This window comes from Peromyscus leucopus, chromosome 1 (genome assembly GCF_004664715.2).
Source record: "Peromyscus leucopus breed LL Stock chromosome 1, UCI_PerLeu_2.1, whole genome shotgun sequence".
Lineage (NCBI taxonomy): Eukaryota > Metazoa > Chordata > Mammalia > Rodentia > Cricetidae > Peromyscus > Peromyscus leucopus.
Window position 1 is genome coordinate 170,086,662 of NC_051063.1, and position 27,714 is coordinate 170,114,375.

A 27,714-nucleotide genomic window follows, 5' to 3' on the forward strand; every position below is an offset into this window, starting at 1 on the left:
CGGGGTGTTTCTATTTGTAACTGAGTTAGAGATCACTAGTCCATCAAGGCATTCTGGTTCTTGCAGTCAGTTAAATTTCAGTAGTGTGCTTGGGGAAGTTCTGGGTGGAACTGATTTGCTATCATTACTGTCAGGGTCAAGGTCAGAAAATCTCTGGATCAGTGTCCATCAAATCCCACCACCCCCACCCCCAAGCTGTCCCTTCAGGGAGCTGTCCCAGCTGATACACACTAACTTCTGGTGGTCTGGTCCAAGTTCAGATGCCATTTCAGACCTTCTACACCCTCCAGGATTCATACCTTTGCACACGAAGGCTAATTCTGTCTTAGGCGGACTCTTCTTCACTGGCAGCAGTGGTAACTGAGTCAGTCCCTGAGGATAGCCCATGGCCCCAAACTGGCCTCCTAAATTCTGCCTCTTGCAATGATTGAGTGAAATAACTCTACCACCAAGTGGTAAACTGCCTTCCTCACAGCTCAAGGTCTCAGCATAGGCAGATGGGCACCGTTCCCAGACTGCTCAGGCTGCCTCACTCACAGAGGCAGAGATGTCAACACAAAGGCCCTTGACCATAACAGGGTATCAATGGCATAGTGGCAGTCTTGGAACTGCCCCATGATCACCTGGGAAAAGGAGTGTGAAAGTAATACTTGAGAAACAAGTCAGCAGCCAGAGGTGTGTTAAACAGCTTTAATCTCGGTCATTGCGGCTTCTCGGCACAGTAAGAAATATTGCACATGATCAACATGTTTTGTTCTGGGAATGGGGACAATGGAAGGGGGAAATCACCTTCTTAGAAAGTACAACCCAAGTTGGGAGGGCAGAGGGTGGGGAAAATCCTCCCCATGCCTGTGGCAAAGTGCAGGAGCCCCCCCCCACCCCAAACTAACCTGAGTCCAGCCCCTCTGGGGGAAAAGGGGGGATGCATGAACTCCCCACTACTCCACAGGCCTCTCCCTGTGGCCCAAGGCTCATGTTACCCTCCAGCTTGCAGCCCTCACAGGAGCTGTTCTGCATAAAGTACAAGTGAAAAGCTCTGAAGGGAGCTCAGAGGAGGGAGTCTGTGCCCCTCAGCTGCCCCCCCCCCCCAAGCACAGGGAGGGACTATATACAAGGGGAACAGGCCACATCCCACGCCAAACTGGAAAGGACAAAATGGCTTACTGGGGAGGAGGTAACTATCCCACTGTCTGGCCCCCAATTCCTGCCATCTATATACTGTCCATATCCTGAGGGGGGTACTGTGGGTCCTGGGATCTTTTCAAGGGCACCTCACCTGCCTGTGGCAGCTGTAGAGGGGCCAGAGGGAGGTGGGGAGGGTTGGGAAGCCCCCTCCCAGCCAGGCTGTCCAGGCCCAGGCTCTGGGGGTGGAGGCAGTGGCGGGGCAGCTTGGGCAGTGCCAGAGTCCGAGCCTGGAGAGGTGGGGTCAGGGCACCCAGCAGGGCTGGGAGTAGGGACAGGAGTAGCAGCCATGCCAGTAGGGGGTGGTCCAGAGAGAGGGGCCTCAGCCCCAGGGGGCTGCTCTGTGGGAGTGGCCGCCTGCATGATCTTCTGGCGGACCTCTCGGATCTTCAATTGCAGACACACCTTGGATGGGAAAATGTCTGCATAGCGGGCTTGGAAGGCTGCTGTGGCCTGGGCTGGGGGACAGAAAGGTGGTGAGAGATGTGGTCAAGTCCCCAGGAGTGATTCCCAGGAGTATAAGACTTGCTCACCTGATGGGAAGAAGCCATGATCCTGGAAGAGCTGCATGACCAGGGCCCGGCGTTGGTCCAGGGTGCGCCGCAGTGATGAGTAGGGTACTTTCTCATACTCCAGCTCTCCTAGCACATCCTCAGTTTCAGTACCTGCCCAGGTAAAGGGAAGGAGCGCAGTCGTCACGGCTGCAGTCAGGGCTGCAGCGGAGACCCCATACTCCCTGCCATCATCCAAGTGCCCACCAAGCCTTGCCCCACGACCCTCACGACACCACCACTCCTGGAAGCCCTTGGTCTCCTGAATACCGGCACCTGTGCGGTCGAAGGTGAAGATGTCACCCTCGCACTTGGCACTCTTGGGGGTGTTGGGCTCTGAGCTGCAGCTCGACCGTCTCCTCATCTTGCGCTTGGGTGAGGTGGGGTCCTCAGGCGCCGAGTCCAAGTCTAGCCAAATAAGCAGACTCTGCTTTAGTGGAGGTGGCCTCTGGCCTGTCCCCCACTTACTTAGGAGCCAGGGCTGCCTACCAGTGGAATTCTTCCTCTTCTTGCGGTAGGAGCCAAGGATGGCCCGAGGCGAGGTGGCCAGAGACTGCAGGGTGGGTGAAGGCAGCACCTCCTCTGGCCGAAACTCGGGTAGCTCAGCAAACCGTTCTTCAAAGTCCACTTCTGACAGGACCCTGCTGGAGAGCCAGCAGGGTCACCTCTTTTTGTCTCCGTCTGCAGCGGCCCCTTCTCCCACCAGCCCTAGGTAGTCCACCACGGCCCCAGGCCCTGCTCACCTGTCCACAGAGTCAAAGGTCTTCTTCAGGGGTGGGGGCCGCACCTTCATCTTCTTGCCAGAACTAGTCACTTCTTTGCGCTCAGGTGTTTCCCCAGCTGCCCTCCCACTACTGCCCTCACTGCTGCCACTGCTGCTTCCACTAGGGACTGTGGCTGGAGCAGGAGCTGGGCTGGGGGGAGTGGGAGGCTCCCCACGACTCTCCAGGCCCAGCCCAGGGACTCGCCAGTCTGAAGATGAGCTGGGGAATTTGCTGGCCTGGGTTGGGGACAGGCAAGAACACTGGACTTAGATGTAGTCATGGGGGCTCCTGCCTGGAATCCAGCACTCAGTATCCACCACAAGTAGTAGATCAGCTTAGGCTACAGGGACGAGACTCGAAAGGGGAGTGGAGCAGGGCAGACGATGAGCCAATAGCCAGAAACAAGATGAGGCGAGATGAAAGATGAGACAGACCCTTGGCCTCCCTCCGAAGGCCAGGATACCCTGAATGCAGGCCCCAGATACGATGAGATACAGCAGATAGGCAGAAGACCCACAGAGGGAAAAGAACAGTTAAAAGTGGCCAGCAACCGGACCAGCACTACGGGAATCCATAGCCAGCTAGATACTTACAGTCTCAGGGCCTTTGGTGCCAGGTCGCTCCTCAGCAGGCAGGGGTAGGGGTGGGCTGCTCCGAGCAGCAGGAGGCCACGTCTCTGGGGGAGGTGGGGGGACTGGGGGTGTGGGCTGCCCATCAAGCTCGGATTCTGGAGCAGCTGGCTCTCGGGCTGCGCCAGAGTCCAGAGACTGTCGGGATGTAGGTCCAGGCCGCCCAGTGGCACCCGATTCAAAAGACCCCACGGGAATGCTGGCGATGGCTGCCTTCACCTTCTGGGGGGCCTTTGGACTGGGCCGCTGGGCCTTGGGAGCCACTAAGCTGTAGGTCATGGAGCCTGCTGGTAAGGAAAGGAACGTCGACTAAGCCAGGCCTCACTGAAGCCCATTCCCTGAATTCCCCAACCTGCACAAACCCTGCCACAGAGTCTCCCTGACACCCACCTGTGGTACTCGAGAAAGGACTAGTGGGGGCTGGAGTGGCAGTGGCAGAGGCTGCCGGGCCCTTGGGCAGAATGGCAGCAGCAGGTGGGGGGGTGCTGGTGGCCACAGTGTAGACCAGGCTTGGAGGAGCTTGGGAAGGTGGGCCCAGGGGTGCTGAGGTGGGTGCAGGGCTGCCAGGGTAAAACGCCGTTATGACAGGGCCTCCAGGGGCTGTGCAGGCAGGAGGCAACTGGGGGCTAGGCACAGGCGACACGCCCACCTGGCCAGGAGCCAGCAATGGAGCTTGGCCTGCTGGGAGGAAGACAGAAGAGGCAGGGAACCAAGTCAGGGTCTGGAGCTGTGGCAACCCCACCCCAAGTCCCCAGGCCAGCCCTCACCTGAGAGCAGGGGCTGTACAAAGGCAGGACCACTGGGCCCCAACGATGTGAAGCCCAGAGCTACAGAGCTGGTGGGCCCGTATGAGGTCACTGTTCCAGCCTGACTGCATGCAGGACTGGTACCCAGAGGCAGAGTGTGGCCACCTGCTGACTGCACATAAGTGATTCTGCACAGGAGAGGAAACGGGAGGAGTCAAGTGAGGTGGGCTGGCCCTACCCCACCCCTGGTCTGCCCTGCAAGCCAGGCAGGAAAAGGGCTTAACTGGACTCACCTTGTGGAAGAGGGCAACAGGACCTTCTGAGGCTGTGATGTGGGTCCTGGCATTGTGGCTGGGCTCAGGGGTGGCACCAGACCGCTAGGTGTGCTCACAGGCACAGGAGTCAGCTGGATAATCTGTGAGCAAAAGCTAGAGTGAGATGTGATCCCAAAGGAGAGCGGACTAAGGCCTAGACTACAGGCTAAGGAGGATGCAGATAAGGAACAGGTACAGAGAGATACTGAGGAGACCAGTGGGCTGCACAGAAACAGTAAGAAAAACAGGCAGCAGCTCACAGATCCTCAATGCTAAGCCTGCCTGCTTTCCTCAGTTCCAACTAAAATGTCAATGTTTCCTTTGCACCTCTCCCTCTTGGGATACTGCGTAAACTCCGAAGCCTGTTTTCGCAGACACTCTGGGCTTTCTCTGGACATCCCCAGCTTTTTTTCTTCTTCTATTTTTGAAGACTCATTACTTTTATGTACATGCGCACTGTGTGCATGCAGTGCCTGTGGAAGCCAGAGGAGGGCGTCTGATCCCCTGGAACTGGAGTTAGAGGTGGTTGTGCACTAACATGGTGCTGGGAACCCAGGTCCTCAGTAAGAACAGCAAGTGCTCTCCAGTTTCCCTGCCCCCTTTTTGAGACAGGTGGGCCTGGGACTCATTATGTAGAAGGCTGGCCTTAAACTCACCCAGATGTCCATGTGCTCTGTCTCCTGAGTGTTAGAAGTAAATGGGTGTGCCATCATACCCAGCCCCAACTCATTTTCTGCATCAGCTTACAGACCTCCCTGGCTAACCCTTACGCAAAAGGCATGACTTTCTCTTCCTTATTCCTATCCCCATCCTTCCCAGCAACTGCCAGGATTTACAGCCTGCACTTGCCCTGTTGTTTTTCTCCCATACTCTTAATAAATATTAATCCCCAAGCTTCAGATAAACACCAGTCTAAGTCCCAGAGGGAAAAAAGAGGAAACGGGAAAGGCAAACAGTGACACAGGTGATACAAGGATGACACCCAACAGTGAGGCAAGGGGAGGCCACTACCAGAGTGCCTTACCTTGCTGGGTTGCTGGGCACCATTTTGGACAGGTACTGAGAAAGGTGAGCTGACCAGGGGCAGTGGCTGGCCAGCCCCTGCCCCTCGAACTGGCATGCTCGGGGCAGCCAGTGGGACTAGCACCTTCCCAGGAAGCAGCTGGGCTGAGCCACCTGAGGGCGTGGCCTGGACAGGAGAAACTGACTGGGCTAGAAGAGGCAACAAAAGGTTACAAGACAATCCAACAGGCCAGTGCCCCAAATCCTCCCAATACCCGGCTCAGGTCTCACCTTTAGGGGGTGGGGCGGAAGGTACAGACTGCAGGATAGGGATGCCAGCAGTGGGCGCAGTGGCAGCCAAGACCTTTCCGTTGGTCGAGGTGCCCGGAGGGAGAGTGAAACGGATGCTGGTGGTGGGTGCAGGGCCACTGGGAGCTGCTGCCTTGGTCCCAGGGGGTGGTGCTGGGGCGGGTGCCACTTGAAGCTGCTGGGGCAGTGTGGGCAGGATGTACTGCACCTGGGTGATTCCCCCAGCCTTGCCTAGGGCACCCGGCTGCAGGATGCCCAGGGGTACTGGCCCATTGGGGCCACTCCCAGCACTTGCTCCTGAGCCTGCAGGGGTCACACTGCCTGGGGCTCCCTGGGCAATAAACTGAACAGCAGACGATGCAGGAGCCCCATAGCCTGGGGTACCCACCAGCAGGTTGGTGACAGTAGCAGGTGCCTTCCCCACAGTGCCCAGCAGGGGACCAGCTACCAAGTGTGGGGCCGGTGAGGTGGCGGCTGCTGACTTCTTATCTGAATACACTAAACTGACACCCAATGGGGACCCCCCAGGCACCCGAGACCCAGTGCCCATTTCAGTCCTGGCACCTGTGTCATTTGAAGACGCCTCAGCCCGGCCAGAGGTGGGAAAGGGCTTAGAGGCAATGGGCACAGGAGTGCTGCTGACAGGCCGGACCACATTGGTGACCATGGTGGCAGCAGGGCGGGACAGAGGGGCTGCTGGGGCCCCATAGGCCAGTGATGGGGCCGGGGTTGAGGGCACTCGTGTACCACTGCCCTCCCGTTCCTCCTTGCTTGGAGGCAGAACCAGTGTCTGCAGAATGTTTCCTCCCACACTGGGAGGTGCTGCAATGACTGAGGGGCCTGGTGCCTCCAGGCTACCAACACTTTCGGGTCTCTTGCGCCGGAAGGTGCCAGGATCCGTCGGAAGAAACCGAGTGGTTTTGGAAGGTGTTGTTGGACCCCCAACTCCAGGAGGTGGGGGCCGTAGTGGGACTGCTGTGCCGCCCTGACCAGACTCCTGGGTCTTAAAGGTCCCAGAGCCCAGTGAAAAGGAGGTGGAGACTGAAGTGGAAGCAGGTGAGGAGGAGGAAGATGGGGTGGGACCATAGCCTTTGCTGAAGGCTGCAGGTGGATCCGGGGGCCCTGGAGGCTCAGGGTCCAGGGTTGGACGGCAATGGGTAAAAGAGGAGCGGATGACAGGTGAGAACACCTTACGGCCAAAGCCCTGGGTTAAGGAAAAAGAAACTTAAACTCAGGGAGTGTAGACAGCTGGACCCCTATGCCAGGAACCCCTGCCTACTTGTAAGCCAGGAAAACCAAAAGCACCTCTGCCAGCTGAAGGCCAACTCATTCTGGATGTGACCCAACTGCCCACGAGCCAAGAAGCTTGCTTTCTCCAGAGCCAGTCCTCCCCCTGGGTCAGTCATCCGGGAGGGGTCTGAGTGGCAGGACAGCGTCACATCCCAGCCTCACCTTGTTGCCCTCTGGGTCCTCCCCAGAGCTGTCTCCACTCTCACTGTCAGTCACCCGTTCCTTACACTTGAGGTCAATGTCAGTGGTGCCGAAACTGTCATCAGCTGAGGGAACAGGAACAGTGTGGGGAAGGGAATGAGTACAGAACTACCCAGGAGGAGATAGCCTGGAACAGAATCTGAGTTCTGACTTCAGCTCTGTGCCAAGCAGACTAGTGAGGAGATGGTGACCATGGCAGCAGCAGGGCGGGACAGAGGGGGCCCTGGAGGATAGTCCCGGGTCCAGGGCTATGTGCATCTAACAGAGCAGCACTGGAAACATACACTGGGAAGAGCATCTAGTGCTCTGCTAATGACACCCATGTCCTTGGGTTTCCTGCATGGCTGGCAGCTTCCTTGGCCAAAGCAGAACTGACGATCTACAGCCACAAACAAACATGGAAAAGAACAGGCTGAAGGAGCCTTTGATGCAAGGCCCCACCAGGACTATAAACCTGCCCTACTCACCAATGACATCATCATCCCCTTCTTCCTCACAGATGACCATACGTTCCTCATCACTGGTCATGTCCTCACTGGCAGCACGCTGGGAACGAGAGGCTCGAGAGGGCAACAGTGGGGGCCGCCCACTAGTGGCCAAGGTACCTCCTTCACCAGGAGCTGCAAAAGATCCTGGAGCGCCATACTGGGGGGAAGGCTTTGGGCCGGAGTACGACGTGGGGCCAGACACCATCTGTGGGACAGGTGGCAGGGAGGGTTTAGTTGGGTCTGCTGCCTCACACAGCCCTCCTAACCTACCTCCCTGGTGACCTGTGCCTCAAACCTGGGTCAGTTCTTGTAGTGCCTGGCTGTCGACTTCCCCAGCGTCAAGACTGTGCACGCCGCTGTGGGAGAAGGCTCTAGGTCGGGCCGAACCAGGTCCCCCAACCGTGTGCAGCCGTTCTGTTCCACAGGGGCCACTCCCTGGAGGCTTGGTGTCCGAGGTCAGGAGTGTCTGGGCTGCAACGGACAGGAGCTCAGAAGACACTGTAAAGCACAAGTTGTTAGGGCTGTCAGAGTCAGGAAGCCTCCCACCAGCACCTGGACTGGCCCAACTTTCCACAGATGTGTCTAGGTCCTGGGCAGAAACAGGCTGGAGACCCTGAGCCACTTGGTAGAGATAAAACACCAGTCTCCAGCCCAACATCTCCTTCCTGAAGTTTCTGTCCTCTGGGACAAGCCCATTCCTGGAAGCAGACATTCTCAGTGAGCGAACCTCGTCACTGGTCCATGAGGTTTGGGCTGGTTAGTTAACCACTGGCCTTTCTGAGCCTTAGTGTTCCTATGAGAGAAGCAGTAAGATTCCCCACTCTCATGGAAGGCCATATCCACAGCATTATACCCCCAAAAGTACCCCAGAACTCCTAGAGGCAACCAATCCAGGGCATACAGAGTGACAATGGTTCCAACTATGGTTTCGGGGAGCCAACCAAGCTAGGGTTTCAATCTTGGTTGTGGCACTTATTAGCCTAGGACTTTAATAAAGTAACTTGGCATCTCTGAGTCTATATCCTCATCTGGAAAAGGGATCTGATTTTTGGGCATGTAGTAAATGCTCAATAAATAGTAGTAGGCAACGATTTGTACTTGGGTCTCTTTTCTGCATTTCCCTGGCTCATTCAGGTAAAGTAACTGCCAGTTCCTTTGTGGATGAGTCCTCAAAAGCAACGAAGGAGACAAGTTGCTCAGGCAGGGGTTGAGCAAGCAAGGGGAAGGCTGGCAGCCCTCAGGGAGAGGTGGCAGGGGGAGAGCCAAGGAGCTGACTAACCCCCAGGGGCAGCAGCAGTTCCCGTCTCCGACATGCTCCGTTCCCGCGTCTCCTTGTGCCCTCCTGCCAGCCCCAGGCTCGTGGGCTTGGCCTCTGAGCTGGACTTCTTTCGGTCCTTGTTGCACCACTTCCAATCTGGGTGGGCCTTGAAGTGGGCCTCTTTCACCTGGCAGGAAAGGGCAGGGCGACCCTTCACTCACCACCCCACCAGAGAACACTGGGAAGAGCCAAGGAGAGGAAGAATTACCTGGAAGGCCAGATCGTGGTATTTCTGCTTCTCCTTGGGCCCCAGGGCATACCACCACTCTCCCAGGATCTTGCTGACGGTCCGGTTATCCTGGTTGGGGTGCCGCTGGTGGACCAAGGCCCGGTGCCGCTTGCTGAAGATCATAAAGGCATTCATGGGCCGACGGATGTGATCCTTCTCCCGCTGCCATTAACAGAGCCCAGAGAAGGACAGTTAGGGCTGGGACACAGGCTTGGGGTGGGGGGGTGGCAAAGCTCGGGTATAAGGGAAACACCTTGTTAGGACTTCGTCCATCCTTCTCAGAAGATGAGTCTCGTTCCTTGGGCAGGGCACTCAGGGACTGGGTCCGGCGCTTTCCGGGTGGCAGAGGCAGCTGAATCTCAGGAGACATGATGGAGAGGAAGCTGTGGGGAGCATGAGGGACAGTGAAGAGCATGTGTTTGATTCTGCAACCCCCAGCTCCCTAGCCTACGCCAGGCCCCGAGGACTCACGCATCATCATGGTCACTCTCTGTCTCGCTATCCAGCCGAGGCTCTCCTGGGGGGCCAGGGGCCTCCTCCTCAGTAGCGGGGGGAAGACTTTTACCAGGATCCACACCCCCCAAAGTGAGTGGAGGTCCAGGCCCTGGGCTCTCAGGGCATGTGGCTCCAGGGGGCCGCCCAGGGTCAGCACTCCCTGCCCCTCCTGGTGACTGCTCATGAGCAACAGCAGCTGATTCAGCAGGTTCTAGGAACAGAACAGTCAATCAGAGGGCTCCTGGGCTACCTGGACCCCCATCCCCAAGCCTTCCCATAGTCCCTACCCCGTACCTTTGCTCTGGTTGGAGGCCACAGGGTGGCTGGCAGGTTGCTGGGCCTCACTAGGCTGGACAGAGGGGTCTGGCTGGCTGGGTGCCAGAAAGGGGACCAAAGAGTGCCAGGGGAACACAGCCACAGAACGAGGTTCCACATTTGTCCACACTGTAGGAAGGAGCCATGTGAGCTGGGTGCCAGGAGAGCTTGGCCCTAACTTCCACCACAACTTAAGTTCATCCCCAACCTGTGTGAAGTGGCTCCACCCAGTCTTTATACCCTGTGCCTCTTAGGTCGGTCAGTAAGACATCAGTCAGGAAAACAACAACAAAAAATCCCTAAAAGGCTTCTAGATTTTTTTTAAAAGGACACAGAAGCAGGAAAGAGAAATAGTGCTCATGCCCCCTCCTCCCTCCCAACCTCCACCAGCCCTGCCACCAGGGACCAAGCCAGAGGAACTGGCTCCTGCCACAAACCAGGTCACTCTCAGCTGCCATTCCCCACTCTCATGTCCTAAGACCTTTGCAAGGCTGGACAGTCCTCCCCACAACCATGCCGTCACACTCTCAGCAACTCTCTGCCGTCTGTCGTAGCCCCTTCACCTGGGCCTCACACTCCCCCTTCTCCATTCCTGAGGTCAATGGTCCTATTTCCCCTTCTGTCTCTACTCATTTCCAGGGCCTGGAATCTCAAACAGCCCCACAGTGAGGAACACCCTCCTTGCCGCCCCCCCCCCCCAACCAGTCCCCAGAGAGCTAGACCTGCCCTTCCTGGGTGGGGTCCAGGTGGCTCTCCTCTTTTGTCTCCTAAACAGACTCCAACACCCAGTCAGAAGCCTCCCTCCCTGTGAACCCCTGGGCTTATCTCATGCCCAGTGTCCAGTCTCCTGGCCCAGAAAGATGGAGGGTGTGGCAAACTCCCCAGAAGAAGAGGCAGGGACAATGGGACAGAGGAGAGAACTGTTGTAAGGCTGCCCAGAGAAAGCTAAAGTGCCAGGTGTTTCCTTGAGGTGATAGACAGGAAGATAATTCCACCACCAGTGGGGTTTTTAGAAGGTCCAACATTCAGGCCCAGCTCCACCTGAAAGCTGGGTGGGAAAGTAGGTGAGATCCTTGAGCTGGGACCACGCCTGCTGGACTGAGGAGCAAAGCTATCAGTGAGCTTCCCCACACTGCCAGGCCGCAGGCTCCAGGGGAAGTGGAACCAGCAGAGAAGAGAGGCCCCTGCTCAGGGGGAGAGGGAAGGAGGGAAACGCCCTATCTCTGATATCCATCATTCCCTGCCTCCCCCTGTTCCAGAGCAACCTGACCTGAGGTGACCCCACCCCAATACCTTCAGAAATCGACTCTGGGGGAGCACTATATCAAGAACTGGCCTCGAGACCTGATTCTGAGGGACTGACAAAGGAAAGGAGCCTTAAAGGAAAGAGGGAACAGGGAAGCAGGGAAACAAAACTGGAAGGCACTCAAGATTCCCAACATCCTTGCCCCCCACACCAAGGCCAGCTAGGGACTCCAACCCCAAGACAGCCTGCAAGGCCCTGGATGTGTTTCCATCTCCACGAAAATCTTTCTCATCAAGACCTCCTAGCTGTCTTGGAAACAGGGAGGGAATGGAGAGGCCAAGCAGACAATGGGGCAGTCCTTTGGTCCTACCCTCATCCCAGTGTAGTACCCTCCAGGTAGGTGTGCCTCTCTCCCGCCCTCCCTACAAATCACACCATAAATACTGCTACCCACAGTCTGTTCTGAGCAACGGTGCTTCTCACAAAACCTGTCCTGAGATCACTCCTCTATGCCCCCTCACTGCCCTCATCCCACCTCTTCCACCAGCAGGACTCGGTCTGCTCCTATTCTAACCCAGACTCCAAAGCCTGTTACTCTGTAGCCCTTACCCACCAATCACAACGGATCTGTTCCACCCGTCACTTAAGCACCACACCTGTCTCCATGTACACCCCACTCCTCACTCCCACCGCTCGGCTACACTCACACCTGCCTAACACCAACCACTCGGCCCCGCTAGATTCTAAACTTTCTCTGCCATCCCTTTACTCTTCCTCAACCGCGCAGGTACTACATCCTATAACCGATACTCCGCACTTAGCACCCCGACATCTTGACCCCTGCAGTCCCAGCGCCGGACGCTACTGACCGAACATGCCGAGGCCACGAGAGGCCGCGCCGGACGCGGGTATCAGGGGCCTGTGGGCCGAGTACATGGTCCGGAGCGGCGGGAGCCCGACAGGGGCTCGCACCTCCTCAGCGGCCGACGCCGCTCTGCCCGTAGCCCGGTCCTTGGCCGTCGCCGCTCCGGCCCGGGGGGAGCGGGAGGCCGTCGCCGCATGCCCCCCCCCCGCAGCCCCCTCCGGCCGCCCCACGCGGGGGTCTTCGCCGGACGCGCCTGCGCAAAGCGCCGCCTGCCTCCCGCCGCCCAGGGGGCGGGGGAGGTCAGTGCGAGTCGTCCCCGCCCCGCCCCCCGGCGCGCGCGGGGGCCGTCACGGGGCGCGCGGCTCGGGGGCCATCGGCGCCGCCCCCTCCCTTTCCCTCCTCCCTCGCAGAGTCCAGCAGGCGGGGCAGGTGGGGCGGGGCGCGGCGCGCGTGCGCGGGGGCGGCCCCCTCCCTTCTCCGCTGGCTGGCTGGCTCGCTCCCTCCCTCCCTCGAAGCTCCGGCGGGTAACGGCTCTGGCCCCGCGCGCCCGGCAGACAGCGCCGCCGCCCCGCCTTTCCGGGCCCTGGGCCGGCGGCTGGGCACCAGGTCGACCTCGGGTCCCAGGCGGATAGACGGACTAGCGTGGTTGCGTCCGTGCGCTCCAAGCGAGCCCCGCGCCGAACCACCGCCGCCTCCCCGCCCCGCCACTACTACGCGCTCCCCTCCCCCCGCCGCGCCTTCCCCCCGCCCCTTCCCCGCTTCCCCCGCGGCCTTCCGCGCAAGCCCGGCCCCCTGCGCTTGAGCCCATTGGCTGCTGACGCCGCGCGCGGGTCAGGCCCCACCGCGCCCACCCCCATTGGCCGCCCCGGGGGAACGTCAGTCATATGCAAATAAGGGCGGGGCGGGGTGGACTACGGTTGGCTCCAAGCCGGCCGGGGGCGGGCCCGCAGCAGGGTGGCAGGGAGGGCGCACTGCAGCAAAGGCAGCAAGCCAGGGGGGCGGTTCAGGGTGCCGCGCTGCAGAGGCCCGAAGTTGAGTGCCGTGCCGTGTCCAGTGCGCGCGAGGAACACGCTCACTCGCGGCGTGGCCGACCTGGCGAGCCGGGTCTTGCAGGGAGGTGAAGGGTTGGGCAAAATCATCCCTGAGCCCTAACTCAAGCATACAGGCGTGTGCAGACTCCTCCTAGATAAATTTCCATGCCACACCCATTATCGCTTACACACCACTACGGACACCGCACGTCTTACACCCATACTGTCACACACGAAGTCATACTCCACACACCTGCTGGCACAGATGTACTACTACCTCAAAAGGACATGATCTTTAACTCCCTACCCACCATCACTTCACATTCCTCACCCTCATGCCTTAGTAACACTCATACTTCCACCAGCCCACGTGAATTAGGACAACCTCAGCAGACATTGCTTGTCCACTATACCCAGACTCACTCTCACATAGGCTTTCTAAGCACCCATTCAGTACTCCCGTCCCCGGCCACACCAACTCACAGACACTAACCCCACATCCTGGGCACCGGCTCCTTCAGTATCCAGAGTCCTATGGCCTCCTACCATCATTCCTCCAGAAAGCTATTGGCCACTCTGGAGCTTGTACAGTGTAAGGCAGTGGGTCACACCATCATTCCTCCAGAAAGCTATTGGCCACTCTGGAGCTTGTACAGTGTAAGGCAGTGGGTCACACCACTGCCCACCTTCTAGGATCATCTTGCCCCCAGAAAACGGACCAGGAGAAAGAAAAGGGATTGAGACTGGAGCAACCATGTGCTGGAAGCTTGTGTGTTACCTTTTTCAGAAGTCTCACAACCACCCAGGGAGGGAGATCAGCCTTACACCCATTGTTTAAGTGAGAAAATGAAGTTCAAAGAGACTGAATAAATTATGCATGATTAGCCAGGGCTTTAACAACTCAGGACTCCAATTCAAGTGCTCTTGTCAGTACTCAAGGTGGACACAAACAGAGAATTCCAAAAAGGCCCAGAAACAAGATCAGAGATGATAATATAGTACAGAGAGGTAAGCGGCACACACGAGAGGGTCTGGGGTTGACAACTAGACAGGCTGAACAGTCACACAGGTCAGGTGGACCGAGAGGGGGCTTCTATAAAGGAGAGGTCTTCAACAAGAGCAGGCAACCCTCCTTTTCAGCTTGCCCCCAGTCACCAGCAAAGCTAAAGGCAGGCGGGAGAGGGCAAAAACGGAGCAACCTGATCCTAAAGGGACAGGAAGGTCTGTAACCCTCTGACCTCCAGAGGGCCAGACACTTGGCTGACAGCCTGGAGGGACTACCACCGGGACTATTAGGTGACTCCCCCCCCCCCTTTATGCAGCCCCAGACTCAGACCCTCCATTACCTCACTGCCCCAGGGACTGCAATGTGAGGCTGAAATCAATGTGGCCCACTATCCCCCCACTGCTGCCCCCACCTCTTTCTTTCCAACGGTAAGTCTGAGTGAGTCACCTACTGGCAAGTTAACCCCTTCCCCACTCTAGTGTGGCCCAGGGACAGAGCTCAGAGAAGCTTCTCTTCCCCACCACTGTTGGGTGAGAAAAAGCCAAGCGCAGCACAGCAGGGAAAGAGCCTCACATCTGGGGCGGTTGCACATCTGGCAGAACACACAGTGCCCGTGGAAAAAGGCTAGGAAGAGGCCCTTTTCAGGGCAGGGTACAACCAAGTGGGGGCCCTGACTGGCAGGGAGGGGCTGGAATCCGGGTGGGAAGGGCCCCCCTGCCCTGGGCACTGGGCCAGCCCTATACTTAGCTTCTATTGTTTGAGTGGAAGAACCCTGGGTGGGGGTGGACTCGGAGTGAAAGGAAAGAGCAGGTCCTATCCCCACACAGCTTCCCCTCCAGCCATACCCAGCCCTAACTGGGGCCTCCCAAGTTGGAAAGGGCTGAGGGTTTCCCTAAACTAGGGCCCCAGCCCTATCGGAGGGGAGGTACACAGCCATCCTTCACTCAAGGAAGGTACTGGGTAGGGCTATGACGGGAGCCACCCGCAGCACCACCCCTCAAAAACTCCACAAAAGCTGTAGCCCAAAACTACATAGCTCCCAACAAAACACACCATCCTGGCCTGGGGACAGAGAGCCCAGACACATCAACAGCCACCTAGGGTGGTGCAGGCTAGGGCCTGCCCCGACGCCTGCGGCAAGCTGCCAGGGATGCTGACAGACCAAGGGACAGGCCGACTCACTCGGAACTCATGGCCCCATTTATTGAGCCCGCGAGGCACCGCGCCCTTACCAGCCGCCCTTGACTGCTCCCTACCCTGCTCTCCAGCCCGGTCCGGGCTCGGCTCACCACCCCGGTGTCCCCAGCTCCCCTCACCCGTTCTCAACATACACACCCACCTACCCACCCACCCATCCCAGGAGGCGTCGGCGACGGCCAGGGTTGCCTGGGGAACGAGCCTAGGATTTGGCTGGCAAGGCTCCACAGGGATGGGGGGCTAAAAATAGCGTCAGGGTGAGTCAGTGTGAGCCAGGCTAGGGTAGGGTAGGCAGGGGGAGCAAGGAAAAAAGAGGGAGGGGATAAGTGTGTGGGGGGGGGATCCCCAGGGATTGGGAGAAGAGCAGGATGCAGGTGGAAAGCTGGATGGGGGCTTGGGGGTGGAAAGGTGCGAGGGCGGGAAGTGAGTGGTTGTGTGCAGGCTCCCGGGCAGGTCCGCTCGAGCTGAGGGAGGCGCCACCGCCCGGCGGAGGAGGGGGCGCCGCCCTGCGTTCCCCTCCTCTCTCAGCGCTCACGAGATTTTCCACTAGCCTCCTGGCCCCCAGCCAGTCCCCGGCAGGCCCTACAAAGCCGCTTTGTGCTTGGAAGGCAGGCGGGTGCCCGACCGGCCTGACACCCACGCGGGCCGCGACGGGGCGCGGGCCAGCTGGCACCCAGTCTGTCTGGGATGGGTGGGGGGGAAGGATCACCCAGCCGGAGGACCGGGCCTCGCAGGGGTTAACTACACAGAAAAAGGGGGGGGGGGTGCTCTGCCAATCGGCGGTCGGAAGGTGCAACAGTAACCAATAGAAAGGACTGAGACCCGCCGCCTTGGTTGTGGGGGTGGCAATCTACCCCCAAGAGTGCGCGGGAACACGCACCCACAGGTGCGGATGGGGTTGGGCGCGGCCTGTCTGTGTCCACAAAGCCCCAGGTGCACCGTTTTCCTGTCTTTTTCTCAAGCAACAGGCTGAGGTGGCGGGGGAGAGACATCTTGCATTCAGGAGGTGACACAGCCGACATCTGAACCCAAGCTGCGACTCTAGTGTTTCAGCCGAAAAAGAGAGACCCGGGTTTCCTACCCGCGCCCTCATGTGGAGCGGGAACCAGGGACGAAGTGCGGGCGGAGGAGGCGGCGCACCGGGCTAGGGTCCAGCCGCCTGCGGTGCAGCCGCTGCCGCCGGTGGTAATGGGAGCCAGACGCCGCCGCCGCTGCTAATGCGCCTCCCTCCCGGCCACTAATGGAGCCATTAATGCCCGGGCGCCAGGGTCTCCGGGATGCAGGCCCTCCCCACTCCCCCGCCACCCCCCCCTCTGCTGCGCATGCGTACGTCTACTGCCCTGCCGCCAGCCGCCACGAGGAGGCAGCCTGACCCCTCTAAGTAACCGGTGCTAGAGGCTGTTAAGCTTGGAGAGAATTGAGGGTCTCTTAAGAAGATTCCCACAGGCTCAGGAAAGTTCCTTCCTTCTCTTATCGTCTCCCCCGAGTAACGCTCTTCCCATGATTCTTCCTCTCTCGGATAATCTGCTGATCTCTGACACTGAGAGCCGACCTCCCCCCTCTGCTCTAAACCGTTTCTAGGCTGTTCACTTGCCCTAGCTTCTCAGCCTTGGTCTCAAGCCCGACCTGGGTAGGCTTCTCCTCCAAGTCTGGAGTCTAGTGACATCTCCAGCTCTAGACAGCCGAAAGTTCATGCACCTTCACACTTTCTTTCATGCCCCTGAACTCCGTTTACTCCTCATACTTCATATGTTACCTCTAATGAAAACCCTACCTAAACTTCCTTCTCAAGCCTACAAGAACCAGAGTTGTCCCTGGCCTCTAGCTTCCTCAGATGAAATAACTCTCTTGGCTCTCCCTTGTCCCATCCCGGAGCATCTGCCTTTCCCACTCACTTACCCCAGGACGGATCAGCCCTGCATCTGGCAGAAAGATGAGGAAAGGGCTACCTCTTACTGGAATCGATACCAGTTCAGTGTTGGAGAGAAAGTGGACATTGCAGTGGGAAGAACCTGAATTTGGGAGTCTGGCTGACCCAGGTTCAACCCCCTTCAGCCCCTCTCTAGGCCTCATTTTTTTCCCACAGCTCATGGCATAGTGAAATGCTGCTCAGTATCGAGCCGGCACCAAATGTGTGCCCTGGAAGACTGGGGTGGAGGTGCTTGGGGTCATGCCCTCTAGCAGGTGGGTGGGTGGGTGGCATGGGACCTGCTTTCCTGCCACCCCCTCTACCCGGATCTCCTGGCTTGGCCCATGTAGCCTCCTCTTCCTGCCAGTGGGGAACAGGTGTATGGTGGGTGGATGTACCAGCTAGACACCAACACTTCTCAGCAGGTTTCGGGGCAAAAATGGACAGCTCATTTGTAAAGGACCAAGAAAGAGCTCCCAGGCCTGGACAACCTCCTCACACTCTCTAAGAAAGGTGTGGGGAAGTGGGTGGGGGAGGCTCAGCACACAAAGGCTTCTGCTGTACCAGCAACCTGAATTAAGTTCCCAGAACTTATGTCGAGGTGCAAGGAGAGAACTGACACTACAATCTGTCTTCTGGCTCCCTCACACTAATAATTTAAAGGAAGGGGCAAATGCCCCTGTGTTTGGCAAAGGCCCACTGGTTTGAAAAGATAAAGAACCTGGACTAGTGAGATGAGGGAGCAGGTAAGTAGCTTGCTGCCAAGCCTCACTACCTCAGTTCAAGTCCCACAATCCCCATGATAATCACAAGTTGTCCTCTGACTTTCACAAATTCACAGTGGCACATTCAGGCATACATACATGCACATTCTCTCTCCCTCTCTCCCCCACCCCTCTCTCTCAAAATAAGTAAATGAACATTTTAAAAAAAAAACAGAGACTCTGACATACACAGAATATGGGCAAAGGCAGCAAGAGGATCTAAACAATAAGAGAGCTGTGGCAGCACACATCTGTAATCCCAGCACTGGGGAGTCTGAAACTGGAGGACTGCCCTAAGTTCAAGGTAAGTCTGGCCTACAAAATGAGACCTAGTCTCCAAAGGAAAAAGTATGCAAAAAGCCCTGGGTCTGATCCCCAGTGCCATGTACAGTGTCCAGGCTTGTCATCCCAGCACCAGGAGATGAACGCAGAAGGAAGGGCTCAAGGGCCAACGAGGGCTATAGAAAACCTTGTCTCAAAACACCACCACCAACAACAAAATATACAAGAAAGGTGAAGGTCAATGAAAGGCTAGGAAAGGGAGGGCCAGGGGAGGCCTAGGCAGACACAGAACCCCCTAATTGGGAGCCAAGATTGGAAGCTAGGCTGGAAGCTTGACAAGCTAGGCTGAAGCCCAAGTAGCGACAGAACCATGAAGGTGTACCTAGCCAGTCCTCAGACAGACAGTCAGACAGGCAGAGGTCAGAGGTCTAGAAAACGCAATAAAGACCCAGGAAGAGAGAAGAGAAAAGCACCTGGAGCCCAGGGGAAAGATGGACACACAGTGGTTGGAAGAGTTATACAAGCCCCGAGAAGACAACTGCAGAGAGCCAGGCGCTGAAGTGAGTGTCCACACTGCAAAGCCAGGCAGGAGGCTGGGGGCTGGGAAGGAGACCATGCCAGGAGTGGGACTGAGACATCTGGCCTCCTGGGCAGGGACTACAGGTTGGTAAGGGGGGGGGTTCCTCTTCCTGGGGAACAGGCGGGAAGAGTCAAAGGGAGGTGGCAATGGCAGCTGGCTGGCCATGCCATGAGCAGAATGCAGAGAATGCCGGCAGCCTGCCCCAGCATGTCCCCCAGAGGAAGCAAATGCCTGGGGAGGGGGCAGGAGCAGGCAGGCTGCCCTGGCCCACCCCCTCACACCTGCTACCCTCTGATAGAGGGTCAGGCCCTGACATGGAAGAGCAAAAGGGGCCAGGACTGTGACCCTATTATGCCACTAGACAGTTTGCCCTACTTGAACTTTAGAGACAGTAGGCCCCCCAGGCACCTGCCTTCCAAAGGCTAGGGAGGCCTCTGGGAGAAGAATGAAAGGCTGGTTGCCTGCAGCCCTGAGGGCAGCCCAGATACCACAGTATGGGTGTAGTCAGGGAGTCACTGTTCAGAACTGCCAGGACAGGCGCTGAACAAGTTCTGACAACCAGGTGGCCTCCAGCAAAGGGCCTCCCTTTCCTGAACCTTGGTTCTACATCTGGACAACAGAGCTGGGAATCCTTGTTTCCTAGCATCAGGTGGATTTGATGAAATGGCCCCAAGCCTGGGGCTAGGCACATAGTATATGCTCAATAAAGGGTTGTTTTAATCATTATCATCATTACACTGATAGTACTCCAATGCCTGGTATCTGGAGCCAGATAGCTAGCGTGTGTTCAAATCCCAGCCCTCTCTCTTCTTAGCTTGGTGACCTTAGGTAAGTGACTTACAGACTCTCTGAGCGGCAGGCAGGCCCCTCAGGCATCTAATGGGAATCATCATGCTGACTTCCCAGGGCGCTGTGAGGACTCTGAGTGAACACTCACCAGGGCTCATGCATGGCATGCCAAGTATAGCACTGCTGGTGCCCACTAAGCCCTTCCTACCAGAGTTCTTGGTAGTGAGTCTTATGATCTGGAAGCTGGAAGATCTGGCAAAGTTGTGCCTTCCCTGTTAGGGGACAGCAGGACCTTCTTTTGGTCAAGGCCTCAGTTTCCCTCATCTGGATAGGACAAGAGCCCTTCCTAAGCCTGTCCTGGTGGGCCTCAGCATTACCTGCAGTGATGCCAACCCTGCCCACCCAGCACTGGAGTACGTGTGTGTGCCAAGAGACATACAGCTCGGCAATGGGGGCCATGGGCATGTAAGAAACAGGGACTCAAGAGGGTCGCTGGGGACCTTCACCTGTAGTTTATAGATCTGCCTAAACAGAAATTCCTGCTGTGCCTACTTCTGAAATGGTGATCCATGGGTCAGCTTCCGTAACAACTGCAAAATGTGCAGGAGAGAAGGGTGAAGCATGCAGCTCACAACCTCAGACAGACACAGCCTGTGTCCCCGTGCCCTGGCTCTGAGGCAGGCCGAGGCTGGTGCTTTGTTAAGGGCAAGGCCTGGCTCCTTTGTAAAGAGGCTCCTCCCCAAGCCCAAGCCACAGCAACTGCTACCCACATCCACAAACCAGACTCCTGCCTTTATGATCTCCTCTGGCCTCAGGGCTTGAACTCACCCTCCACAATGCAGCAATGATCATATCTCCTCAAAGCCTTCAATGACTCCCCACTGTCCCCAGGATAAAAATGACCCTCTGAGGTCTGACTCTGCTCACCAATTCAGCTGCACATCCCAATAATCCCCTACTTTCCAGGGCCCTTAATTTTACAAGTCTCTAGCCTTCTGATTATCTGCTTCTACCTCAATGCCTTTGCACACTCTCCCCTGTCTACCTGCCTTAGCCTGATCCATCTATATCCCATTGTGGTGTCGCCGTTCACAGACCTCTGGCCCTTTCTCCAAGCCCTTCCTGGCTTTTTCCAGCTGGATAAACATCTTCTCAAGACTTGCATGGCTTCCAGAATACTGACCACCAATCCCCAACCACTTAGACTGTCACTGTTTACAGACAGCTGTCTACTACACCCTGTTCTCAAGATAGCCAGGCTAGCTAGATTCACAGCTGGAGGAGTGCCCAGTACCCACCTTCCAATCCTGGCCTTCCACATACTAGAAAAGGGCCTGTTAAGAGTCTTCTCTGTCTTATTGGGGGATGGGGGGCGCACACCTTTAATCCCAGCACTTGGAAGGCAGAAGCAGGCAGATCTGTGAGTTTGAGGCCGGCCTATTCTACAGAGCGAGTTCCAGGAGAGGGCTACACAGAGAAACCCTGTCTCAAAAAGCAAAAAAAAAGAGTCCTCTGTCTTCTCTTCTTTTAAGCACCACAGCCAGCCTGCCTTAATAATGTAACATCACTAATTTGGCCTCAGTTTCTTCTAAGCAAGCACATTCCTTGCACCCACCTATCAGGGATACAAAGACAAAAATGAGCTAACATCAGAAATGGGTTAGCACAGGGTGTATGTGGTGAGTGCTGTGTTATGGGCTGGGTGTGAAACATGGCAAGATAACCGTGCATAATGCTTATCTTCTTGGAGGCCCAGTCCTCCAAGGCCCAGGAGATGTCATCATGACTATCACGTTGTCCCTCCCTCAGCCCCACAGAGGCCTGACTTGGGGAGTGCATTCTCAGGAGCGCCTTGATGATGGTCCCCAACAAGCAGCCTCTGATAATGGCACACCAAGTCTGAAAAGTCCTTTGCTTGGCATGTGAGCCCCTACTGCACCTGTGCAGGGAGCAGACCAACCTCCCCCACAGCCATCCTGGGACAGACAGGCGGCTCATCACTCTTGAAATCCCAGCTCAGATGGTAGCCCAGCCACCTACCCTCTTACCTGTTCCGGGCCTGCCCATGATGACCTCCTTCTTGGGGGCAGGGTGGCTGGGATAGCTGCTGGGCACTAGAACTGGCAACAGGGCAGCAGGTGAAGGGTGAAAGGCCACGGGCTGGAAGGGTGAAGACGCCAGGCCCAAGGTGGGCATCGGCTGGGCCACAGCAGTCGGCGCGGCTGGAGGCACAGTGATGGGCACGGGGGCAGGCAGAGGTGGAGGCAGGCCAGGTTTCCCGCTGGCCACCCCAGGGGGCACTGGGGTCTCACGGCAACCCCGCCCAGGTCCCCCGGCCCGTGCCTCACCGGCAGTGCCCACCTCTCCAGGGAATTTGGAGGGCAGTGGCACATCAGGGTTGCGGACAATGACGGGTGAGTCCCGCTGCACGGCAGGCACCCTTCGCACAGAAGGCCCTGGGTCCGAGGTAAGTCCAGCAGGTGGGGGCAGCAGCAGCAATGGTGACGGCTGTCGGGAGCGAGAGAAGGGCACAGCAGGCGATACAGCCCGGAAGCCAGCCGGTGTGGAGGGGGCAGGTGTATGGGACACCGAGTCCACTCCAGAGTCCAGGCTGTCACTCTTGGGGAAGTCTGGGGCCGCTCCTCCACCTCCTGCCCCAGAGGCCCCCAATGTCCCTGGGTGGGGTAACAGTTCCGTCTTCCTTCGCCCAGGGCTAATGGGCACAGTAAAGGTTAGGTTGGTCTGGAAGGTGGGTAGGATGCCGGAGGAATGGCGCTCTCGGGGGGCAGGTGGCGGCGGATGGGGGCCCAGGTCTGGAGGTGTCAGCACACCTGCCTTAGGGGTGCTGGCGCTCAGGTGGCGGCTACGAACAGCAGTGCGTTGGATGACAGGTGAGGCATTTATGGGGCTGAAGTTGGCAGGGCGAAAGCCGAAGAGGGGTGAGGGTGAGGGTGACGGAGCTGGCGAGAAGGGCGACTGTGTAGAGACCGGTGAGAAGGAAGGTGTGCCTGACCGGGAGCTGCCCAATGACACCAGCATCACGGCCGCCTCACACTCGTCAAACTCAAAGCGTGACAGGTCGGCAGGCGCTACCAGGCGTGGGCGAGAGTCTCCCCGGGCTGCCACACTGCTGGCCTCACTGTCCCTCGAAGTCTCATCACCCCAGTCAAACTCAGTGCTTCCTTCACGGGCTGCCACACCAGCAGGCCGCCCAGTTCCACCTGGCCCACTGTCTGCCAGGCCCTCCATCTCTTTGGTTCTCATGGAAAGGTGGCGTGAGCAGTAGCCCCGCCGCTGGGACTCCTTCATACAGCCATCCCGGGAGCAGAGCCGCCGCCACTGCTTCCCATTGAACTTCTTTCGGATACCGTTGGGCGTGCAGACCACGTCGCCCTTCTTGTACTTCTGCTGAGCAGCTGTCAAGGGCGTGCGAGCACGGGCTGATGGTGCAGCTCCCTTCTCCAGTGAGGCCACGCTGCTGCTCCGGCTGCCACCCTGGCTTCCTTCCTGGCAGGGCGAAGGCTGCTCACCAGGGCGACCAGGGCCAGCAAAGGCTGGGGACTTCGGGGGCGGCGACAGGAGCTGGGGTGGAGGCAGTGGGAGCAGGACTGGGGTGCCCAGGGCTGGAGGGTGTTTCTCCTCCCCCTCTGCACAATGAGTCCCCAGGTTGCTACCAAAGCTGATATTGGAGACCTCAGCATCCTCAGGCTGCTTGGACTCCAAGGAAGAAGGGCAAGGAGGCAAAGTGACCCCAGGCTCAGCCTGCTCTTCCTCTGGGCCTGCAGGGAGCTTCCTCAGCAAGGCCTCAGGTTCCCAGGGCGGGCGAAGCAGGCGCAGGCTAGAGCGGGTGACCCACACAGCCTCCTCGGGCTCACGGTGCAGTGGCTGTTGGGCTTGGGGCAGAGTGCCTGGTGGGCCTGGGTGGGAGCTGGGGCCAGGGCTGAGGCGGACCTTATAGGCAGCCGGTTTCGTGGCCACTTCCACCACTACACCCTCTCGGTAGGCAGCCACACCAGGCTCTACACAGGTACAGACAGCTGTGCCCACCATCAGAGCACCTGGAGGTGGCGTGGCATCCAAAACTACATCCACACCACCACCGGAGACCCCTTCATAGAAAGTCAAGGCCCGGTCCCCAGGGAACTGAACACCCAGGTCCTGGCTACGGCGCACCTGGCGCACAACAGCAGGCAGGAAGAGGCCATCACCACGCCGAGCCAGCACCCGCTGAGACCTTAGTTGCCGAAGGTCATAGGCACCACTGGGGCCACCAGAGGGCCAGGGGCCTGGACCACAAGCCTCAGCGGGCTCATCCTCCAGGTCAGCTGAGTGCTCACTGGCTGTGTCGGTAGATGAGGACCGGGTGGAAGTGGGGGGCCGTGGAGGTACACCCAGGGCACTGGCATCCTCAGGGGTCCGCTCACGCTCCTCAGGGGCTCCGGCCATGCCACCGCTTCCGGCACCATGCTCTTCTACATACTTCTTCTTTGGGGCCCGGGACTTGAACGTGGCTGTCTTGCGACTGAGTGAAGGCTCCCAGCGGCCTGCCTCCCCATCCCCCTTGGGGTCCTCAGCTAGGCCTGGAGTCGGGTCATTGGGCTGCAGCTCTGGAGGTGGCCCCTCAGCTCCAGGGTCCCGCTCAGCCTCCTCTTCCTCACCTTCTTCAGCCTCTTCTGGCCCTGTCTGCTCCTGTGGCTGTGCTTCCTCATCCTCCTCCTCTGGCTTGTCACCCTCCCCGGCCTCTCGCCGTCTCAAAGCCTTGGCCCTGGTAGCTGGTGGGGACTTGCTGCCGCTGGCAGAACCTACAAGGCTAGGGCACACCTTCTTCATTGGCTTCATTGTCTGTCTATCCACCTATGAGATAGGAGAGCAGCAGAGATCATCGGAAGCAACTGTGAGTACCCACAGACCCAGGGTCCCTCGGGACTTTCTATTTTGCGGTGTTGACTGTCTGAATTCCATGACCCACAAGGCTAGCTCTAACTCATGTGAGCTCTGGCAAGCATACAGACACAGCCTGGCACCTGGGTCTCCTAAACAGACAGCCTGGCTCCTCGGGGAGCATCTGCATACCTGCTCTCTCCACGGGGGACATGGAGCATACAGGCTCCAACTGCCCCAAGGAGCATGAGGAGCACTGAGAGTTCACGCTGCAGAGCACTCACACTGTCCTCAGCCCTCTGCTAAGCATGCTAATTTCCTCTCCCAACAGCCCTAAGAGATGGGTGCTACTATCAAGCAAGGTGCAGAGAGACAAAGTGACTTAAGATCATCAACCTAAGAAGTAGCAGATTCAGGGGTCTGAACCCCAGCTCTCCAGGGCTCCAGAGTCAGTGCTCCTACCCACTTCTGTGTGCTGCCTGTCACATGATCCACAGGGCATGCTTGCTCTCACTCTTACCACATAGAGAGCACACAGGCAAATGCACACACCAGCATACATAAGCACCAAGCCACAGAAAGGGAGGCCACACAGCTGAGATGCCAGCCTCTTCCCTCCCTCCACCCCTCCAGGCAGTCACGCATGGCCAGGTATTGTGGGAAGGAGTACGCAGCTGAGAGTCCCTAGGGAAGGTTGCCCACTCTGCTCTGAATCCCAGGGTGCCAGGTACAGCCACCTTCCCAGATCCTGGCAGAGAGCAGGCAGGGGCACGTTTGGGGCAAGAGCTCATACCAGCACTGCCACAGGACCGTACATGAGCACAGGCACGCACGCGCACAACAACTACAGGCACACGTCATCACACAGTGGGACACAGAACTGCACACCCCAGAATTTCTGTCCACTACATGGGAGTCTTCCCCTTCCCCCAACAGCACCCAGCGTGATGCCTGCAAGCCCAGCCCCCACTTCTGGTCTGCATGCATCCTCACCCAAACTGGGGTGGCTGGGCAGTAAGTCTGAATTGGTCAGTGTCCCCAAATACCCAAATACGCCCTCCAACTCCAGGTGGGGATAAGTAGGATGAGGTCAAAGAAGGCAGGACAAGCCCAACAAGCCAACCTCACCCACTTCCTGAACAGTCATTCTGCCCGCCCCCTTTCGAGCTGCCCTGAGAAAAGAAAGAAAAGAAAAAAAAAAAGCAAAACAAAACCCCCAAAACTTTACTCTGAAGTGACTTGGAAAACTTGAAAGGCCAAAAATGAGTTCAACTGTCCTAGATGCTCCCAGAAGTCACACACAACCAGAGGCCCCTCGGACAGTCTCCAGTCTACCAGCAATCCCAGATCTCATGCTCTCCAACTTGGGGCTTTCTCTTCCTGCGGGACAATCCCGGTTTTCACAGGCAGAGTCTGCAGGGCCTGAGGTTGGCACCCAAAGTGCTCTGGAGTTAGGCAGACTCCACCGCCATCTCCCCACTGACCTGCCAGGGCACCATTCTGGAGCCTGAGATGTGGTACCAACCCTGCCCAAACATAAACCTGTATACCCCACCCAGGACCTACAAGCACACCATCTGACATCCCCTAACCCTGCTGTCTGAACTGGTCGGTCTCTTTACCCGGAGCCAAACCTCTCTTTCTTGGGGCCTACTCTCTTCCTGTCCACCATAGCTAACTACCACCCAGGGTCCTGTGGGCCCTCACCTCTCTCACAGAAGGGAGAGGTGACTCCTGGAGCCCAGGCCACCCCATGTCCTTTAGGGTCTCATTCCCCCTCCTGGCACCATCTTCTCTGCACTCTCTCCCATCTTGTCACCTCCTCTACCTCTCTCCTCAGATACTAGGCCCCCTCCTGTTACCCCCTGCTGGTCACCCCATTTATTTCTATCACCTATTCCTCCCAGTCACTCTCCGGTCAGCCATCTCTAGACCTCCAAATCTGACACCTCTGCCCATCGCCTCTCTTCATCACCCCCTTCAAACTCGATCCCTTTCCTCCCCGTCGCCCTCATCTAGTCCTGTCCTATCCCCCCTCCTTTCCTGTTATCAGTACTCTGCCCACTACCCTCTTCCCCCAGTCACTCCTTTTCTGCCACTCCCCCCTTCCCACCACTTCCTCCACTCTGCCTCCCCTTCCCACATCATTCCGCCCACCTCTTTTGCCCTGTACCCCCTTCCCGTCCCTGCCACCTGTCCCCTCTCGGCCTCCAGCTCCCCTCCACCCCCCACTCTGTGTCAGCCTTGGCCCCGCCCTTCACCTCGGGCTCCGCGGGGTTTCGGGGCGGGGGGCCGTGGCCCCGGCTCAGTCCGGTCCGGTCCCTCCCCGCCCCCCTCCGGCTCTCCCTCTCGATTCTCCCTTTTTTTTTTACTCCAACACACAAAATGGTGAATGGACCTGCAACAGCTGGAGCAACCAGCCAATTGGCGGCCACAACCCCGCTGACCGGCGCCAACCTAGACCAATAGATATTCTCAGTCTAGTCGGCTCCGCCTATCGGCCACGAGCGACACTCGCTGCGACCAATCGTACCCTTCCGGCAGCGCTAAGAGGCGGGGCCAAATTCCAAGACCGGCCTCCCTCCGGGACCGACACCAACCTAAGCCTACGACTGCCTGATATGCCTAGACCCCCTACCTTACAACAAGTGATGGACACCTGCATTAACCAATTAACAGACTATTTCTGTGCCGAATGACAAATACAGTACCCAATCACCATGCACCTTAGGCAAGAACACAGCCCCTGCGAAGGACAGTAGCCAATGAAATGATGGGAGGAGGGGCTAAAGGACATGTCGTCCAATGAGCAAGCTCGGAAGGCGTGGCCCGAGCGTTTGTTGACCAGCTGATCGCAGTTCCTGCTGGGAATAGTAGTCTTCTCCTGTATCCGGCCCGTAGTCGACAACATAAGGCAGACTACAACTCCCATGTGACAGAGTGCCTGGAGCACCAAAGAACCCAGGCGAGGAGAAAAAGTCTGAAAGGGCAGTTCCTCCTGAGTCTCGCTGGACACCGGGAACGTCTTAGACCCAGGGCCCCGACTCACCCGGATTCCCGGCTCTGGCGTCGCCAGTGGCTCCTCGCAGTGGCAGCGGTAGCGGCACGAGGGGGAGGTGCGAGGAGCAGCCAACCGACACCCTCGAGTCCCGCAGCCAATCAGCAACGGCTGGGGCGGCGCAATGACCTCACCGGTTCTACTCTCTTACCCCTCCCCCACGAGGTTGTTGGTGCTGGTAGCCAGAGTAGAGAAGTTTGGGGTGGGGGGGGGATGGGAGAAGAACTAGTGATGTCACCTTTCCTCTGCGTGATTGGCTGTCGGGTGGCCGGA

At 57.9% G+C, this 27,714-nt stretch overlaps 2 protein-coding genes across 10 annotated transcripts in view; one reads left to right on the top strand and one right to left on the bottom strand.

The window, feature by feature from the left end:
* The window catches only part of LOC114688528 (carcinoembryonic antigen-related cell adhesion molecule 1-like), an 875,221-nt gene that overhangs the window by 347,356 nt on the left and 500,151 nt on the right, over nt 1-27,714 (top strand). The window lies entirely within an intron of this gene.
* Nucleotides 676-27,537, bottom strand: Cic (capicua transcriptional repressor). 9 transcript variants are annotated; one of them, XM_028859962.2, is made up of 21 exons: nt 27,433-27,537; nt 21,551-24,356; nt 9,813-9,962; nt 9,495-9,729; nt 9,277-9,406; nt 9,003-9,185; nt 8,756-8,921; nt 7,772-7,974; nt 7,456-7,681; nt 6,950-7,053; nt 5,480-6,701; nt 5,211-5,398; nt 4,166-4,287; nt 3,894-4,060; nt 3,517-3,807; nt 3,091-3,413; nt 2,477-2,733; nt 2,223-2,377; nt 2,010-2,141; nt 1,716-1,847; nt 677-1,640 (listed from the first exon to the last, which is right to left on the bottom strand). In XM_028859962.2, the coding sequence occupies exons 2-21, from the start codon at nt 24,339-24,341 to the stop codon at nt 1,273-1,275; spliced, it is 7,545 nt and encodes a 2,514-aa protein (XP_028715795.1). In that variant the 5' UTR covers nt 24,342-24,356; nt 27,433-27,537; the 3' UTR covers nt 677-1,272. The 9 variants fall into 9 exon arrangements, with proteins under 9 accessions (XP_028715793.1, XP_028715797.1, XP_028715795.1 ...); XM_028859961.2 differs by lacking the exon at nt 27,433-27,537 and adding an exon at nt 26,645-27,397; XM_028859960.2 differs by lacking the exon at nt 27,433-27,537 and having other exon boundaries at nt 676-1,640; nt 2,223-2,374; nt 3,091-3,410; nt 3,517-3,804.